This window comes from Coregonus clupeaformis, chromosome 12 (assembly GCF_020615455.1).
Source record: "Coregonus clupeaformis isolate EN_2021a chromosome 12, ASM2061545v1, whole genome shotgun sequence".
Taxonomy (NCBI): Eukaryota; Metazoa; Chordata; class Actinopteri; order Salmoniformes; family Salmonidae; genus Coregonus; species Coregonus clupeaformis.
Window position 1 is genome coordinate 36301491 of NC_059203.1, and position 18005 is coordinate 36319495.

General features: G+C 46.7%; 1 protein-coding gene across 3 annotated transcripts in view; it reads left to right on the forward strand.

The window, feature by feature from the left end:
- The window catches only part of LOC121577576 (SLIT-ROBO Rho GTPase-activating protein 3-like), a 145830-nt gene that overhangs the window by 112721 nt on the left and 15104 nt on the right, over positions 1-18005 (forward strand). For 2 of the 3 annotated variants that reach the window (XR_006002658.2, XM_041891301.2), the window contains exons 13-18: positions 845-905; positions 3239-3316; positions 3616-3750; positions 4650-4755; positions 5834-6061; positions 11893-11966. Coding sequence is in view for 2 of the 3 variants with exons in the window: in XM_041891301.2 (XP_041747235.1) it covers positions 845-905; positions 3239-3316; positions 3616-3750; positions 4650-4755; positions 5834-6061; positions 11893-11966 (682 nt within the window). In the remaining variant the exon portion in view is untranslated. Of the gene's footprint in view, positions 1-299; positions 331-844; positions 906-3238; positions 3317-3615; positions 3751-4649; positions 4756-5833; positions 6062-11892; positions 11967-18005 lie in introns of all 3 variants that reach the window. The other variant, XM_041891302.2, reaches the window with a different exon arrangement.

Sequence of the window (18005 nt, forward strand, 5' to 3'; positions counted from 1 at the left end):
CTATCCTTTTAGATGTAGCAGTAGCACAAACCTCTAACCTCTGCTTATCCTCAGACGTGAGGATACTGTGTCTCATAGTCCCCATAGTGGCTCTGTAGAGAGCCCTGTGCTAGTTGGTTCTGTCCCTCACTGCACCCCATCTCACTGCATTTCAAGCCATCCCAGCGGCCCTTGACCTGTGCTTATCCTCCAGGCCTCCAGGGGGGGCTCTGTCTGTCTGTCATCTGTGCTTCTCTAACTGTGTTGCTTCTCTGCTTCCCTTCCTCTGCACCTCCTTGCTGCACTGCTTTCTGCCCCAGGGGAAGACGGAATGCCCGTACCCGCAACCAGGTACTATCAGTGGGGGTAGTAGGATGGGAGGTAGGGCGCGTGGCACGGTGCTGTAGATGGGGCCACCTGAAAACTATTACACTAATAGCTCTACATGCTGATTTCTGCCTTCTCCTCCATACGCAGTCGTAGTAATGAGCTCCAATAGCATGTCACTGCTACTCCACTTGTTTCATGACTGTTTTCTTGCTGTAATGAGGGGCTGTGAATAGCAATGGTTTCTATCTGTCACTTTAATGGTGCTCATATGAATGTTGGTGGACACTGCTGTTTATGAAGCCATCAAGAAGAGGTATTTGTTTCCTTATGGCGGGGTGCAGGGTAGGCCTAGAATACTCAATGCTCTGATTAATAGAATACACAGTATGCTGAAATGTATTTTATTATGCAGTGATGCTTCACAATAACATCAGAATCTATCAATATGGACAGTATAGTATTTGTGGTTAATACTTTTCTAGTTAGTGTCAGTCATCCATGCTTTGTTCTCACTATTGCCATGATTTGCTCTCAGGATTCAGGTCAACCTATTCCTCTTGTGGTTGAGAGCTGTATTCGACACATCAATTTGTATGGTAAGTCTATTAAAATGACACATTTACTGTATTGACTGTATTGAATGGTATTCAAAACACCAATAGAAAGATATGAACTCCACAGTGAACTCCTCATAACAGATGACATATCCTCTGGGTAGAGGTAATCCATTTACTAAAACATCTATAGCTCTTGAGACATACCTGCTATGATTTAACACCTCAGCCCCTAGTGCTCTCAGCTTGAAGTGAAGGACGTGAGTCGGTAATACCAACATGTTTCAAGCAGACCACCGTAGACCCTGTGCACAAGAACACTAAGGTAACCTGTCTAAATGACTACCAACCCGTAGCACTCACGTCTGTAGCCATGAAGTGCTTTGAAAGGCTGGTCATGGCTAACATCAACACCATTATCCCAGAAACCCTAGACCCACTCCAATTTGCATACCGCCCCAACAGATCCACAGATGATGCAATATCTATTGTACTCCACACTGCCCTTTCACACCTGGACAAAAGGAACACCTAGGTAAGAATGCTATTCATTGACTACAGCTCAGCGTTCAACACCATAGTGCCCTCAAAGCTCATCTCTAAGCTAAGGACCCTGGGACTAAACACCTCCCTCTGCAACTGGATCCTGGACTTCCTGACGGGCCGCCCCCAGGTGGTAAGGGTAGGTAACAACACATTCGCCACGCTGATCCTCAACACGGGGGCCCCTCAGGGGTGCGTGCTCAGTCCCCTCCTGTACTCCCTGTTCACCCATGACTGCATGGCCAGGCATGACTCCAACACCATCATTAAGTTTGCCGATGCCACAACAGTGGTAGGCCTGATCACCGACAGCGACGACACAGCGTATAGGGAGGAGGTCAGAGACCTGGCCGTGTGGTGCCAGCACAACAACCTCTCCCTCAACGTGATCAAGACAAAGGAGATGATTGTGGACTACAGGAAAAGGAGGACTGAGCACGCCCCTTTCTCATCGACAGGGCCGTAGTGGAGTAGGTTGAGAGCTTCAAGTTCCTTGGTGTCCACATCACCAACCATCTAACATGGTCCAAGCACACCAAGACAGACGTGAAGAGGGCACGACAAAACCTATTCCCCCTCAGGAGACTGAAAAGATTTGGCATGGGTCCTCAGATCCTCAAAAGGTTCTACAGCTGCACCATCGAGAGTATCCTGACTAGTTTCATCACTGCCTGGTATGGCAACTGCTCAGCCTCCGACCGCAAGGCACTACAGAGGGTAGTGCGTGCGGCCCAGTACATCACTGGGGCCAAGCTTCCTGCCATCCAGGACCTCTATACCAGGCGGTGTCAGAGGAAGGCCCTAAAAATGGTCAAAGACTCTAGCCACCCTAGTCACAGACTGTTCTCTCTGCTACCGCACGGCAAGCGTTACAGGAGCGCCAAGTCTAGGTCCAAGAGGCTTCTAAACAGCTTCTACCCCCAAGCCAGACTATTTGCATTGCCCCCTCCCCCCCCTATTTTACGCTGCTGCTACTCTCTGTTTATTATCTATGCATAGTCACTTTAATAACTCTACCTACATGTACATATTATGTCAATTACCTCGACTAACCGGTGCCCCCGCACATTGACTCAGTACCGGTACCCCCTGTATATAGCCTCTCTATTGTTATTTTACTGCTGCTCTTTAATTATTTGTTACTTTTATTTCTTATTTTTTTAGGTATTCTTTTTTAAAACGTAATTGTTGGTTAAGGGCTTGTAAGTAAGCATTTCACTGTAAGGTCTACGCATTTCACGTTTACATTTTAGTAGACGCTCTTATCCAAAGCGACTTACAGTTAGTGAGTGCATACAGTTTCATACTGGCCCCCCGTGGGAAACGAACCCACAACCCTGGCGTTGCAAGCGCCATGCTCTACCAACTGAGCTACAGGGGACATTGTATTCGGCGCATGTGACAAATAACATTTGATTTGATTTGTGACAGGAGTGTGGCAGCACATCACGCATAGGGACTTCCTTCCCTCTCCCCCCTCCCTCCTCATATCTTCATCCTTCTGTCTACCACCACATCTGACTCCAGCCAGAGTGGTGTAGCCCCAAGGCCTGTACCCCCTCCCTGACCCCTCCCTTCCCCTATCCCCCTAGACCTAATGAAACCCCCATAAACTGATTAGGGGTTCTCTAACAGAAACCATATGCAGCAGACCAACCGAGGGGCCCTCTCCTGTAAGAAGAAAAAACACATCCATTTATGACCAGATTACATTTCCTGCTCTCTGTTGTGTGTTTCCCATTGGTCTTTCATGTAGCGGCCATTTGGGTTTGGGGATAATGGTGGGCTCAGGCTCAGCCTTGGACTCAGTATTATGTTTCTATGTCTTGCAGGGCTCCAGCAGCAGGGCATATTCCGTGTGCCTGGATCCCAGGTGGAGGTCAATGATATTAAAAACTCATTTGAGAGAGGTAGGTCCGCAGTGAGACTGGGGGTAATTGGTGATAGATTAGCTTTTTGTTTTTCCTCTACAGCTCAGGATCAATAACACAACAAACCCATTGAACTTCAGACATACAGTAGATATCTTTATATTATTTTCTAGAATATAAGACCTACATGTAGCAAGCAAACATTTTAAATCCCTCTTTAAAATGTTTTATGTACAGTAATTAAGTCTTTAATGGTTCATCTTTTTACAGATTCAGTTCTGTTGCAGTGGTCAGATACTCCAAAATAATAACTCTACTCTGCGCAATTGTTTTTCAAGGTGAAGACCCATTGATTGAAGACCAGAATGAACATGACATCAACTCAGTGGCAGGGGTCCTCAAGCTGTACTTCAGGGGCCTGGAGAACCCTCTGTTCCCCAAGGAACGCTTCCTGGACCTCATTTCTACTATCAGTGAGTAGACTCTAGAGCCCCTGGTGCCCCCACCGAACACTGTTGGTCAATGTAGTAAATGTGTTCAGGGTAACTGAAATGATACCATAACCCTACCCATCTGGGTGGTGAAATAACACCATTGGGGCTACGGTACAGTACATGCCTTTGGATTATTCACACTCTGTCTTAATGGACTGTGGGTACGTCACTAGTAGAGATAGAATCAGAATAGAAGAGAGAGAAGCCACCCTCCAGGTCCACAGATACATCATCACTTCCCAACCACAACACCCTACACACAATTATTTATGATAATTATTTATGGTATAGCAGGGTATGGAACATATGGAAACAATCTCAACACCACGGCTGTCTGCCTGCCTGTGATTTAATAGAAACCCAATAGGAAGAGAGGAGCGAGGGGGCCACATCAGTCTACTAACTCAGCGCAGCTTTGCTGTGTTTTCCCCTGCTCCAGATAGCCCAGTCACTCACCACATCCTCTAGTTTAAATGAGGAGGGGTTATCTATTAATAATAGGAGTGTTTGTGTTGTCATCCCGAGTGGCACAGCGGTCTAAGGCACTGCATCTCAGTGCTTGAGGCGTCACTACAGACCCCCTGGTTCGATTCCAGGCTGTATCACAACCGGCTGTGATTGGGAGTCCCATAGCCCAGCGTCGTCCGGGTTTGGCTGGTGTAGGCCGTCATTGTAAATAAGAATTTGTTCTTAACTGACTTGCCTAGTTAAATAAAGGTTAAATAAATCAAATAAAATGACTGTACCCTTAGTATGACTGCCAGCGCCCTGATAAGGTCTGCTCATTCTGTATATTCAATAGATCATGGTCTGTATCTTCCTCCCATTCATCTCAGTGCCAGGTGGTGTTATAACGCTCTGGTCTTCCTCTGTTTCAGAACTGGAGTCTGGAGCTGAGAGAGCGCATCACGTCCAGCAGATTATTGTGACTCTTCCTCGCACCGTCATCATCGTCATGAGATACCTGTTCGCGTTCCTCAATCAGTAAGTCGACCATATTGACATAACAACTCACATATCACAGTTGTTGAATAGAGTTGTCCCTATACCAGAGTACCTATATACTAAGGGCATACAGTATAACAGGATAGGGTAAAGGTCTGAAATTATAACTTTTATAAAGTCTTGGGGAATAGAAAAATCCCTGTATTGCACTAAATTAACAGAACTAGTGAATCACTGCTGCAGTATTCAGAGAGGAAAAGACATTGATTTCCAGAGTTATTGAACAGCCCTACTGTTCACGTCCTATTTATTACCACAAATGCCGGCAGCACTTTAGAACTTATTGACGTGCCTGCTCGGAAACTCATCCATCAACCCAGTAATATACCTGTCCTGTTTTATTGGGCTGTTATTGATGCTCCCTTTGCTTGGTTCCCCTGCAGAACAAAGCGTTTGATTCCACATTCTGACTTTTACCTCTGTGTTTTATGCCCCCCTCAGACAGTTAGGCTCTGGACCAACTGTAGGTCTTTACTGCTCCAGCTCCACACCACTATGTTCTGATTAAGAGCACCTCTTAAAGCAGATGAGTGTAAGGACATGCCTTTTCCCTAACTAGGATGCTGCTGGAAGGGAGGATGGGCTTACTGCCCCCTAAACCAGGATGGCTTATTAATAGGCCTGTTAAACTGTTCAGTTTTAAGGGCAGGTGTGTTAAGGTTGGATGGGTGTGGGAATCTAAGCTACAACTAAACAGGGAGACTGAGGAATGTGCTAGCTAAGTTGGGATGTTGGGGGTTAAGGTAACTAATGGTAGGGGGTTTAAGGATTTTCTTATACTGAGATGGGGTGGAGGTCCAAAATGGATCTCAGCTCAGATAGTAAAGGACATGTTGCTACTTCAGGGAAGTTGTAGATCTCAACTCACTGTAGAGTGTAGAGTCTTTACAGTCACAGCCATACTCAACCCTCTTTATATTAGAGGATTTGGGAAACAGATAGGCCTCACTTTTATTGGCAAACGTAGGTCTTTGAGTTTAATGGATCCACCCATCAATTCACCTCATACTGTAAATATGGAGTTCAGTGGTTCATCTCTCTCTCTCTTCCCCTCCAGCCTATCCCAGTACAGCGATGAGAACATGATGGATCCCTATAACCTGGCCATCTGCTTTGGCCCCACCCTGATGCCCATCCCCGACGGACAGGACCCTGTAGCCATCCAGGCGCATGTCAATGAGGTCATCAAGACCATCATCATCCACAACGAGGTCATCTTCCCCAGCCACCGTGAGCTGGACGGGCCGGTCTATGAGAAGTGCATGACTGGAGGAGAGGAGTACTGGTGAGAAGTACAGTTGAAGTCGGAAGTTTGCATACACCTTAGCCAAATACATTTAAACTCAGTTTTTCACAATTCCTGACATTTAATCCTAGTAAAATGGCCAAACAGTTCTATTTTTGTTTCATCAGACCAGAGGACATTTCTCCAAAAAGTACGATCTTTGTCCCCATGTGCAAACCGTAGTCTGGCTTTTTTATGATGGTTTTAGAGCAGTGGCTTCTTCCTTGCTGAGCGGCCTTTCAGGTTATGTCGATATAGGACTCGTTTTACTGTGGATATAGATACTTTTTTACCGGTTTCCTCCAGCATCTTCACAAGGTCCTTTGCTGTTGTTCTGGGATTGATTTGCACTTTTCGCACCAAAGTACGTTCATCTCTAGGAGACAGAACGCGTCTCCTTCCTGAGCGGTATGACGGCTGCGTGGTCCCGTGGTGTTTATACTTGCGTATTATTGTTTGTACAGATGAACGTGGTACCTTCAGGTGTTTGGAAATTGCTCCCAAGGATGAACCAGACTTGTGGAGGTCTACACATTTTTTTCGGGGGTCTTGGCTGATTTCTTTTGATTTTCCCATGATGTCAGGCAAAGAGGCACTGAGTTTGAAGGTAGGCCTTGAAATACATCCACAGGGACACCTCCAATTAACTCAAATGATGTCAATTAGCCTATCAGAAGCATCTAAAGCCATGACATCATTTTCTGGAATTTTCCAAGCTGTTTAAAGGCACAGTCAACTTAGTGTATGTAAACTTCTGACCCACTGGAATTGTGATACAGTGAATTATAAGTGAAATAATCTGTCTGTAAACAATTGTTGTAAAAATTACTTGTGTCATGCACAAAGTAGATGTCCTAACCGACTTGCCAATACTAGAGTTTGTTAACAAGAAATTTGTGAAGTGGTTGAAAAACGAGTTTTAATGACTGCAACCTAAGTGCATGTAAACTTCCGACTTCAACTGTAGCTAGACCTGGGAGGTCAACACCTTTACGACAAGCACTGAAGACACACTGTATGGCTGAGGCTAAAGCAGCAATACTGTCACATGCGTAACCCTGGGTTAAGCACCAGTACAGTTAGACTGTTCTGCTTCTGGCGGCTCCAGCATATGGTATGGTCTCTCACAGACTACATTATCATCCGGCTTGATAATGTGGTGAGAAGAGGGGAATTTGGAGTGTGTAGTAGAGATGAGGATGCTAGGCAGCATGAGTGCATTCCTATGGGGGTTGTGACGTCACGAGAGGCTACACAGCTTTCAGCGGGATTGCTCAAGTAGTGCAAGGAGACAAGGTTCAAACAAAACAAGGATTTTATTATAGGTCTTGGGAAATTAACGAAAATATACCAAAATTCTGTTCTCTTGTGGCTCTTTAAGGGTTAACAGTTCAGGGATGTCTCTTCCACATCCAAAATCATAATTCTCACTCGCTCAGATAACTTTTCCCCAGCCTTACTGTAGTCCACGTTGCAGCTAGTGGCCAACCCAGCAAAAAGTCCTTCCAAATGTCTCTCACGTATTTCCACAGGTGCATATATCCAAAGGTGAGTATTTCCCAAAGGTAAGTATCTCCAAATCCTTATATTCCTCATGGAAGTGGACGTGCAGCACTCTTGTCCTCCAGAGAGCCCAGGTTGGAGACTGTGTCTCTTCCCTTCCCAAACCTTCAGCTCATCAGCTCCTCATTTGTTTCAGCTGCGTGGGAAGATTGGCCATAGAGGGGTGGAGTTCCCGACCATACCAGCAGATGGAGCCATAGCTGTCTGGGTTTGCAGCCACCTCAGGGGGATGCGTCCCTCCAGGACACAGCCTCTCGTGACATCACACATCCCCCTCCTCGGGACCGACGTCCTCGTCGGGGTAAAGGCAGCGAAGAAGGCATCACGCCGGGAGAGGGCGTCCGCATTGCCGTGGTGCTTGCCAGCCCTGTGGACAACAGAAATTTACACTCAACGGTTGGCACCAGGACCAGCACTCTGTCCCCCGGCTTAAACTCCCTGGGTTGAGCAGATCTGTTGTAGGAGGCTTGCTGTTGCCGCTGACTGGCCTCCAGGTGTTCCCGCATCATGGGATAGATGGCCTTCATTCTCTCCCTCATAGCCCCGACATGGTCGATCAGTGTCCGCTGTTGGCATGGCTGCTCCTCCCAGGCCTCCTTGGCGATGTCGAGCAGTCCTCTGGGTCTGTAGGAAAGCAAGAGCTCAAAGGGTGAAAAACCAGTAGAAGACTGAGGTACCTCTCTCACCGCAAATAATATGTAGGGTAACAGCTGATCCCAGTTGCGCCCATCTTCCCCTACCGCTTTCCGCAGCATGGATTTTAGTGTTTTGTTAAAACGTTCGACTAGGCCATCTGTCTGGGGGTGGTAGACCGAGGTTCTCAGCTGTTTGATTTTCAGTAAAGCACAGAGTTCTTTCATCACCCTGGACATGAATGGAGTCCCTTGGTCCGTCAATATCTCTTTTGGGATTCCCAGACTAGTTGAGAGACGGAACAGCTCCTTGGCGATTTGTCTGGATGTAGCCTTCCTCAGCGGAATGGCCTCCGGTACCGGGATGCATAGTCCAGAATGACCAGAATGTATTGATGTCCCCTGGAACTTTTCGGTAAGGGCCCGACTATGTCTAATCCAATCCTCTCAAAAGGAGTTTCGATAATGGGCAAGGGAATGAGCGGGTTTCTATATGTGGGCTTTGGCGCAACCTGCTGACACTCAGGGCAACTACGGCAGTAGTTCTCTATCTCTTTGTGTACTCCTGGCCAAAAGAAACGTTGCATGATTCTTTCCTTCGTCTTCTCTACCCCCAAGTGGGCCCCTAGCGGGTGTGTGTGTGCTAGGTTGAGTACTGTGGCCCGATAGGGCTGTGGCACGAGGAGCTGTTCATGCACTTCATCATTTTTCTTGACTATCTGATATACTAACCCCCGGTTTACTGCGAAATGGGGGTAAGTAGGGTTTGTCTTATCACCTAACACTACACCTTCTAATACCTGCACATTTCTTAAGGCATTTGCAAGAGTAGGATCTTGTAATTGAGCCGTACCATACTGGCCTGTGAGAGGGGGAAGCTCTTGGGTGCCTGGGACGTCTTCTTCACTGGAGAACGGAGCACTTTCCTGGGCTGCGTTCTCTTCTCCCGTATCCGGACCAGTCTCGGTGTCGGTCTGGGCACCTGCCATCCCTATCAGAGCCCGGGCGGGAGTGAGTAACTCGGAGGATTGCACCGGAGCCTTCCCAGGATGAGTCTTGCCTCTCCGTTTCCGAGGTACTCGGGTTATCCTCTCCTGAGACTCTCTCCAGAGTGGGTAAAAGGCTGGGCAGTCTCGTCCAATTAGGACAGGGACGGGGAGGGAATCAACCACCCCCGCCGTCGTGTGTATGGTTCCCCGTGTGCTGGTCATTGTAAGTTCAGTAATGGGGTATTCTCTGGTGTCCCCATGGACACAGGAAACTGGGAGGACTTTCCCCGGGGTCAGACACGTTGGGCCCACCAAATCCTTACGCACCAGGGTGGCCCGGCTACCAGAATCCAGTAAGGCCTCCACATCATGGTGATTCACAGTTACCGGGCAGGTGGGGGGTCGATCTGGGCCGCCATCTACGACTCCCAAGAGCGAGGCAAACGGTGTGTGGGTGCTGAGCTGGAGGACTCCGCAGTGGGCATAGGTTCATCGGCTGGTTTCCCACACTGCCAGGAGATATGTCCCATCTCCCCACACCGGTAACACTGTCGAGTTTCCCCCTCCTGGTGTACTCTTCTTGGACCCGCCTGGTTTCTGGCTCCCCCTGGAGCCGGGATAAGTCCTGACGTGGCTGGGTTCGAGACCTTGGGGTCCTTTGGACGGGTTCTTCCCATTTGTGGTGGGGCCGCACTCCTGGGGTCTTTTCGGGAAGCATTCAGCATCTCCGCTGTGGCCTGGTACTTTTCCACAGCTTCCACGGTCAGATCAGCCGTGGTCAAGGCCTGTTGACTGATGAACCGTTTTGCCTCATAAGGCAGGGCGCGTAGGTAACGATCCACCACAACGGCCTCCACCACCGCCGCTGCTGTATTCCTCTGCGGATCCAGCCATTTCCTTGCGATTCGGACAAGTTCATGCATCTGCGCCCGAGGAGGTTGGTCTGGTTGGAAGGTCCAGCTGTGAAAGCGCTGGGCCATACCAAACTTTGTGAGTCCATATCTGCTGAGGATCTCAGACTTCAGGGCATCATAGTCAGTAACCTGGTCAGGGCCCAGGTCCCGGACAGCATTCAGCGATTCCCCGGTTAGAAAGGGGGGCTAACAGACCAACCCACTGTTGCTTGGGCCAGGCTTCCCTAGTGGCCGTGGCCTCAAATGCATGCAGGTATGCCTCAATGTCATCGGTAGCTCCCATCTTAGATATAAAGTCACTTGCCTTTATTGGGCGGGTATTTTGGACCACCCTCTGTCTCTGCAACTGCAATTCCTCTGCCTTCAGAAGGTTGGCTTTCTTTTGCTCCTCCAAGAGAGCCACGTTTGCTTGCATCTGGGCTTGCTGGCCAGCAACAAGGGCTTTCAATATGTCCTCCATTTCAGTCGACGGGGAGCCTACGGCCAACTTGGAAAACTGGGTGATCAAACCTTCGGTATCCTCCTCTGACATGCACTATTAACGCTTGAGCGTGCCCGTATTCTCCACCATCTGTGACGTCACGAGAGGCTACACAGCTTTCAGCGGGATTGCTCAAGTAGTGCAAGGAGACAAGGTTCAAACAAAACAAGGATTTTATTATAGGTCTTGGGAAATTAACGAAAATATACCAAAATTCTGTTCTCTTGTGGCTCTTTAAGGGTTAACAGTTCAGGGATGTCTCTTCCACATCCAAAATCATAATTCTCACTCGCTCAGATAACTTTTCCCCAGCCTTACTGTACTCCACGTTGCAGCTAGTGGCCAACCCAGCAAAAAAGTCCTTCCAAATGTCTCTCACGTATTTCCACAGGTGCATATATCCAAAGGTGAGTATTTCCCAAAGGTAAGTATCTCCAAATCCTTATATTCCTCATGGAAGTGGACGTGCAGCACTCTTGTCCTCCAGAGAGCCCAGGTTGGAGACTGTGTCTCTTCCCTTCCCAAACCTTCAGCTCATCAGCTCCTCATTTGTTTCAGCTGCGTGGGAAGATTGGCCATAGAGGGGTGGAGTTCCCGACCATACCAGCAGATGGAGCCATAGCTGTCTGGGTTTGCAGCCACCTCAGGGGGATGTAACGTCCCTCCAGGACACAGCCTCTCGTGACATCACAGGGTGGTATTTTCTCAAGCACATGCTTTTACAGACAGTGCTTGGATATAATACCCTAAGATAATAATATACTGGTGATAGTTGAGGTAGATATGTTCATGAAACCAGGGAAAAGTGTCTGAGCTGCAGAATAAATATAGTCGTAAATAATAACAGCAACGTATGTGGTGATTGTGTGTGTGTGTGGGGGGGTGTCAATATGTGTGTGTCTGTGTACTATATTTCTATTACACAGATGCCAATAATACTGCTTGGGAATGTTTTGCATATCAAAACTCACAGGGATGGCTTACAAGCTAGCGTGCATCAATATTCTGATTTTTCGTAGGCCTATGGCCCGTAGTAAAATGAATCCTTTACCTGGAGCTGGTCCAACTGTAACTTGTACTACTTTCTAGAGAAATATGCTGATATAAATGCCCCCTACTTACTTGGAACAGATCCAAGTATGACCTGTAACTCATCTTTCCTTAGTTTAGTACCATGTAACCTATGCAAGTGTTGTGGGTGTGTCTGAGTTGACCATTGACTGACTGTCCATCTCGCTCTCTGTGTCCACAGTGACAGCCCCCACAGTGAGCCAGGCACCATCGATGAGGCTGACAACGGGACCGAGCCACACACCAGTGATGACGGTCAGTAACATGGGGTTCCTTTACTTCTTCAGACACTCTGTAGAGGAACGGTTTGGGTGATTGATTAAGATAAATGTGCTGTAGCTAGCTGGCTACACAGCTAATCGGAATTAGCCAATTGGTTGTTGAAAAACTCCTGAAGCTTGTGTTGTTTCCCTTGCCTTCCTGCTGTTGTCTTAAGTTTCATTACTCTCTGGGTTGTGTTTGTTTTTGTAACTGCACTGCTGTTTATCCTGCTGTGGCTCTTAGTGTTGGTGCTAGACATGCTTATAGTCTACTAAAGTATGACATAACAGCATAGCCTGTGCTGTCTATGTTAAAGATGGAGGGTTGGTTGTATCTGGTAGCCCTGCTGTCTGTCTATCTGTCTGTCTGCCTCCCCAGGCAGCTGTGGCTCTGCTGTGTACTGCAGCACTGCAGCTCAGTGTGTCTGGACTGGACTGGACCTCCCATTATAATTGAGATCAGATGCAGTGTCACGCCCTGACCTATAGAACTCTAGTTAGTTTGGTCAGGGTGTGAATATCATGTGTGTGTTGATTCTATGTTTGTATTTCTATGTTTGGCCGGGTGTGGTTCCCAATGAGAGGCAGCTGTCGCTCGTTGTCTCTGATTGGGGATCATACTTAGGCAGCCAGTTTTCCTGCCTGTGTTGTGGGATCTTGTTTTGTGCTCGGTGAGTTTGGCTGGTGTGTATAGCCTTCTGACGTCACGTTTCGTTGCCTGTTGTTGTTTTGTATGTTTATTCGGTTTAATAAACATGGATGCATTTCACGCTGCGCCTTGGTCTGACCCGTTCTTCAACGTACGTGACATGCAGAAACCGCCAATGTACTGTAGCCGTGGGTTAACATTCAGCTTCATATATAGAGGATCTAATTCATGCAATGAGACGTTCAATATTAAAGTGGTTAGTCAGACCAGGGACAGTGTTTTATCTACAGTGGGGGAAAAAAGTATTTAGTCAGCCACCAATTGTGCAAGTTCTCCCACTTAAAAATATGAGAGAGGCCTGTAATTTTCATCATAGGTATACGTCAACTATGACAGACAAAATGAGAAGAAAAAAATTCCAGAAAATCACATTGTAGGATTTTTAATGAATTTATTTGCAAATTATGGTGGAAAATAAGTATTTGGTCAATAACAAAAGTTTCTCAATACTTTGTTATATACACTTTGTTGGCAATGACACAGGTCAAACGTTTTCTGTAAGTCTTCACAAGGTTTTCACACACTGTTGCTGGTATTTGGCCCATTCCTCCATGCAGATCTCCTCTAGAGCAGTGATGTTTTGGGGCTGTCACTGGGCAACACAGACTTTCAACTCCCCTCCAAAGATTTTCTATGGGGTTGAGATCTGGAGACTGGCTAGGCCACTCCAGGACCTTGAAATGCTTCTTACGAAGCCACTCCTTCGTTGCCCGGGCGGTGTGTTTGGGATCATTGTCATGCTGAAAGACCCAGCCACGTTTCATCTTCAATGCCCTTGCTGATGGAAGGAGGTTTTCACTCAAAATCTCACGATACATGGCCCCATTCATTCTTTCCTTTACACGGATCAGTCGTCCTGGTCCCTTTGCAGAAAAACAGCCCCAAAGCATGATGTTTCCACCCCCATGCTTCACAGTAGGTATGGTGTTCTTTGGATGCAACTCAGCATTCTTTGTCCTCCAAACACGACGAGTTGAGTTTTTACCAAAAGTTCTATTTTGGTTTCATCTGACCATATGACATTCTCCCAATCCTCTTTTGGATCATCCAAATGCACTCTAGCAAACTTCAGACGGGCCTGGACATGTACTGGCTTAAGCAGGGGGACACGTCTGGCACTGCAGGATTTGAGTCCCTAGGCGTAGTGTGTTACTGATGGAAGGCTTTGTTACTTTGGTCCCAGCTCTCTGCAGGTCATTCACTAGGTCCCCCGTGTGGTTCTGGGATTTTTGCTCACCGTTCTTGTGATCATTTTGACCCCACGGGGTGAGATCTTGCGTGGAGCCCCAGATCGAGGGAGATTATCAGTGGTCTTGTATGTCTTCCATTTCCTAATAATTGCTCCCACAGTTGATTTCTTCAAACCAAGCTGCTTACCTATTGCAGATTCAGTCTTCCCAGCCTGGTGCAGGTCTACAATTTTGTTTCTGGTGTCCTTTGACAGCTCTTTGGTCTTGGCCATAGTGGAGTTTGGAGCTTGACTGTTTGAGGTTGTGGACAGGTGTCTTTTATACTGATAACAAGTTCAAACAGGTGCCATTAATACAGGTAACGAGTGGAGGACAGAGGAGCCTCTTAAAGAAGAAGTTACAGGTCTGTGAGAGCCAGAAATCTTGCTTGTTTGTAGGTGACCAAATACTTATTTTCCACCATAATTTGCAAATAAATTCATTAAAAATCCTACAATGTGATTTTCTGGAGAAAAAAAATCTCAATTTGTCTGTCATAGTTGACGTGTACCTATGATGAAAATTACAGGCCTCTCTCATCTTTTTAAGTTGGAGAACTTGCACAATTGGTGGCTGACTAAATACTTTTTTCCCCCACTGTATGGACCACAATGTCCCCCATAGAGACGGACAGATTGATCTGTAATATCAATTACAACAGCAGATATATCGTAGATTTGATAAAGCTGATGAGCAGTTGATATAAGGTTATAAAAGATTTTAGCCCTTTACACTCACAGACCCTCTCATCCCTTATACAGGTTGAAAATGGCAGATTTGGTCATTGATAAGCGCCTCAATTGGAACTCAGTGGCTGTACAGTAACATACTATATATGACATCAGAATTCAGGCTGTCCGCTGTATATTGCTTTATGGGATTCAACTGACAGCTGTTCTAAACGTGTCTAACAACTACCAACTGCAACAAACTCGGAAATGAATGTACTCATGACATTTTACATTTTAGTCATTTAGCAGACGTTCTTATCCAGAGCGACTTACAGTTAGTGCATACATTTTTCATACTGGCCCCCCGTGGGAATCGAACCCACAACCCTGGCGTTGCAAGCGCCATGCTCTACCAACTGAGCTACACGGGAGCTATCTCCACTCCATTCTTTGCTCACCAAAATTACAATATGTTTGTATGCAGTGCCTTGTGAAAGCCTAACACTGTAAGATTCTATTTTATAATTTAGCTAATCATGTTGGGAACAGAACAAGCTTTCAAATCATGCCCACCTGACCCAGATTGAGATTTATAATGGGAAGGTTTTGCGTTGCGTAAACAACAACAGTAGTTGTGTGATGGTGGGGAGGCAGGGCTGTGTTCCAAACAAAACAACTACAAGTGTGCTTGCTTCAGTTCCTCAACGGCAAAGCTAAGAAAGTTCAAAAAGGTACTTTATATTTGAAGGCTATTTCCTTGAGTCATAAAAGTGCATTGAAATTACTTAGGAACTGTGCACACTTTGGAGAGGTGTGTGGCCACTTGGAGACACCAGTTAGACCTCTCACTCAAACCCGTTATTTCTTATGTTGCACCCACCCCAAAATGGCCATGAATATTCTTATTATGTTACTAAATGTATCCAGAGTATCTTCAGATTTCGTTATTATTAGTAAATGTAAAATGTGAATAAAATCGACAGTGTAATGTTTGGATTCAGTCTTGTGTCAGTTGAACTGTTATGTCCTCACCTTTGGTCTGATCATTTCCCCATAATCTCCAAAGTGTTCTCTTTCAATTGCTACCATGATCATACATATGCTTTTTATAGTTCTTCTGTTAGAAACATTTCAATTTGGCCCGATCCATATACAGTGAGGGAAAAAAGTACACTGCTCAAAAAAATAAAGGGAACACTTAAACAACACAATGTAACTCCAAGTCAATCACACTTCTGTGAAATCAAACTGTCCACTTCGGAAGCAACACTGATTGACAATAAATTTCACATGCTGTTGTGCAAATGGAATAGACAACAGGTGGAAATTATAGGCAATTAGCAAGACACCCCCAATAAAGGACTGGTTTTGCAGGTGGTGACCACAGACCACTTCTCAGTTCCTATGCTTCCTGGCTGATGTTTTGGTCACTTTTGAATGCTGGCGGTGCTTTCACTCTAGTGGTAGCATGAGACGGAGACTACAACCCACACAAGTGGCTCAGGTAGTGCAGCTCATCCAGGATGGCACATCAATGCGAGCTGTGGCAAGAAGGTTTGCTGTGTCTGTCAGCGTAGTGTCCAGAGCATGGAGGCGCTACCAGGAGACAGGCCACTACATCAGGAGGCGTGGAGGAGGCCGTAGGAGGGCAACAACCCAGCAGTAGGACTGCTACCTCCGCCTTTGTGCAAGGAGGAGCAGGAGGTGCACTGCCAGAGCCCTGCAAAATGACCTCCAGCAGGCCACAAATGTGCATGTGTCTGCTCAAACGGTCAGAAACAGACTCCATGAGGGTGGTATGAGGGCCCGACGTCCACAGGTGGGGGTTGTGCTTACAGCCCAACACCGTGCAGGACGTTTGGCATTTGCCAGAGAACACCAAGATTGGCAAATTCACCACTGGCGCCCTGTGCTCTTCACAGATGAAAGCAGGTTCACACTGAGCACGTGACAGAGTCTGGAGACGCCGTGGAGAACATTCTGCTGCCTGCAACATCCTCCAGCATGACCCGGTTTGGCGGTGGGTCAGTCATGGTGTGGGGTGGCATTTCTTTGGGGGCCGCACAGCCCTCCATGTGCTCGCCAGAGGCAGCCTGACTGCCATTAGGTACCGAGATGAGATCCTCAGACCCCTTGTGAGACCATATGCTGGTGCGGTTGGCCCTGGGTTCCTCCTAATGCAAGACAATGCTAGACCTCATGTGGCTGGAGTGTGTCAGCTGTTCCTGCAAGAGGAAGGCATTGATGCTATGGACTGGCCCGCCCGTTCCCCAGACCTGAATCCAATTGAGCACGTCTGGGACATCATGTCTCGCTCCATCCACCAACGCCACGTTGCACCACAGACTGTCCAGGAGTTGGCGGATGCTTTAGTCCAGGTCTGGGAGGAGATCCCTCAGGAGACCATCCGTAACCTCATCAGGAGCATGCCCAGGCGTTGTAGGGAGGTCATACAGGCACTTGGAGGCCACACACACTACTGAGCCTCATTTGACTTGTTTTAAGGACATTACATCAAAGTTGGATCAGCCTGTAGTGTGGTTTTCCACTTTAATTTTGAGGGTGACTCCAAATCCAGACCTCCATGGGTTGATACATTTGATTTCCATTGATCATTTTTGTGTGATTTTGTTGTCAGCACATTCAACTATGTAAAGAAAAAAGTATTTAATAAGATTATTTCATTCATTCAGATCTAGGATGTGTTATTTTAGTGTTCCCTTTATTTTTTTGAGCAGTGTATTTGATCCCCTGCTGATTTTGCACGTTTGCCCACTGACAAAGAAATTATCAGTCTATAATTTTAATGGTAGGTTTATTTGAACAGTGAGAGACAGAATAACAACAAAAAAATCCAGAAAAACGCATGTCAAAAATGTTATAAATTGATTTGCATTTTAATGAGGGAAATAAGTATTTGACCCCCTCTCAATCAGGAAGATTTCTGGCTCCCAGGTGTCTTTCATACAGGTAACGAGCTGAGATTATGAGCACACTCTTAAAGGGAGTGCTCCTAATCTCAGCTTGTTACCTGTATAAAAGACACCTGTCCACAGAAGCAATCCATCAATCAGATTCCAAACTCTCCACCAAGGCCAAGACCAAAGAGCTCTCCAAGGATGTCAGGGTCAAGATTGTAGACCTACACAAGGCTGGAATGGGCTACAAGACCATCACCAAGCAGCTTGGTGAGAAGGTGACAACAGTTGGTGCGATTATTCGCAAATGGAAGAAACACAAAATAATTGTCAATCTCCCTCGGCCTGAGGCTCCATGCAAGATCTCACCTTGTGGAGTTGCAATGATCATGAGAACGGTGAAGAATCAGCCCAGAACTACACAGGAGGATCTTGTCAATGATCTCAAGGCATCTGGGACCATAGTCACCAAGAAAACAATTGGTAACACACTACGCCGTGAAGGAC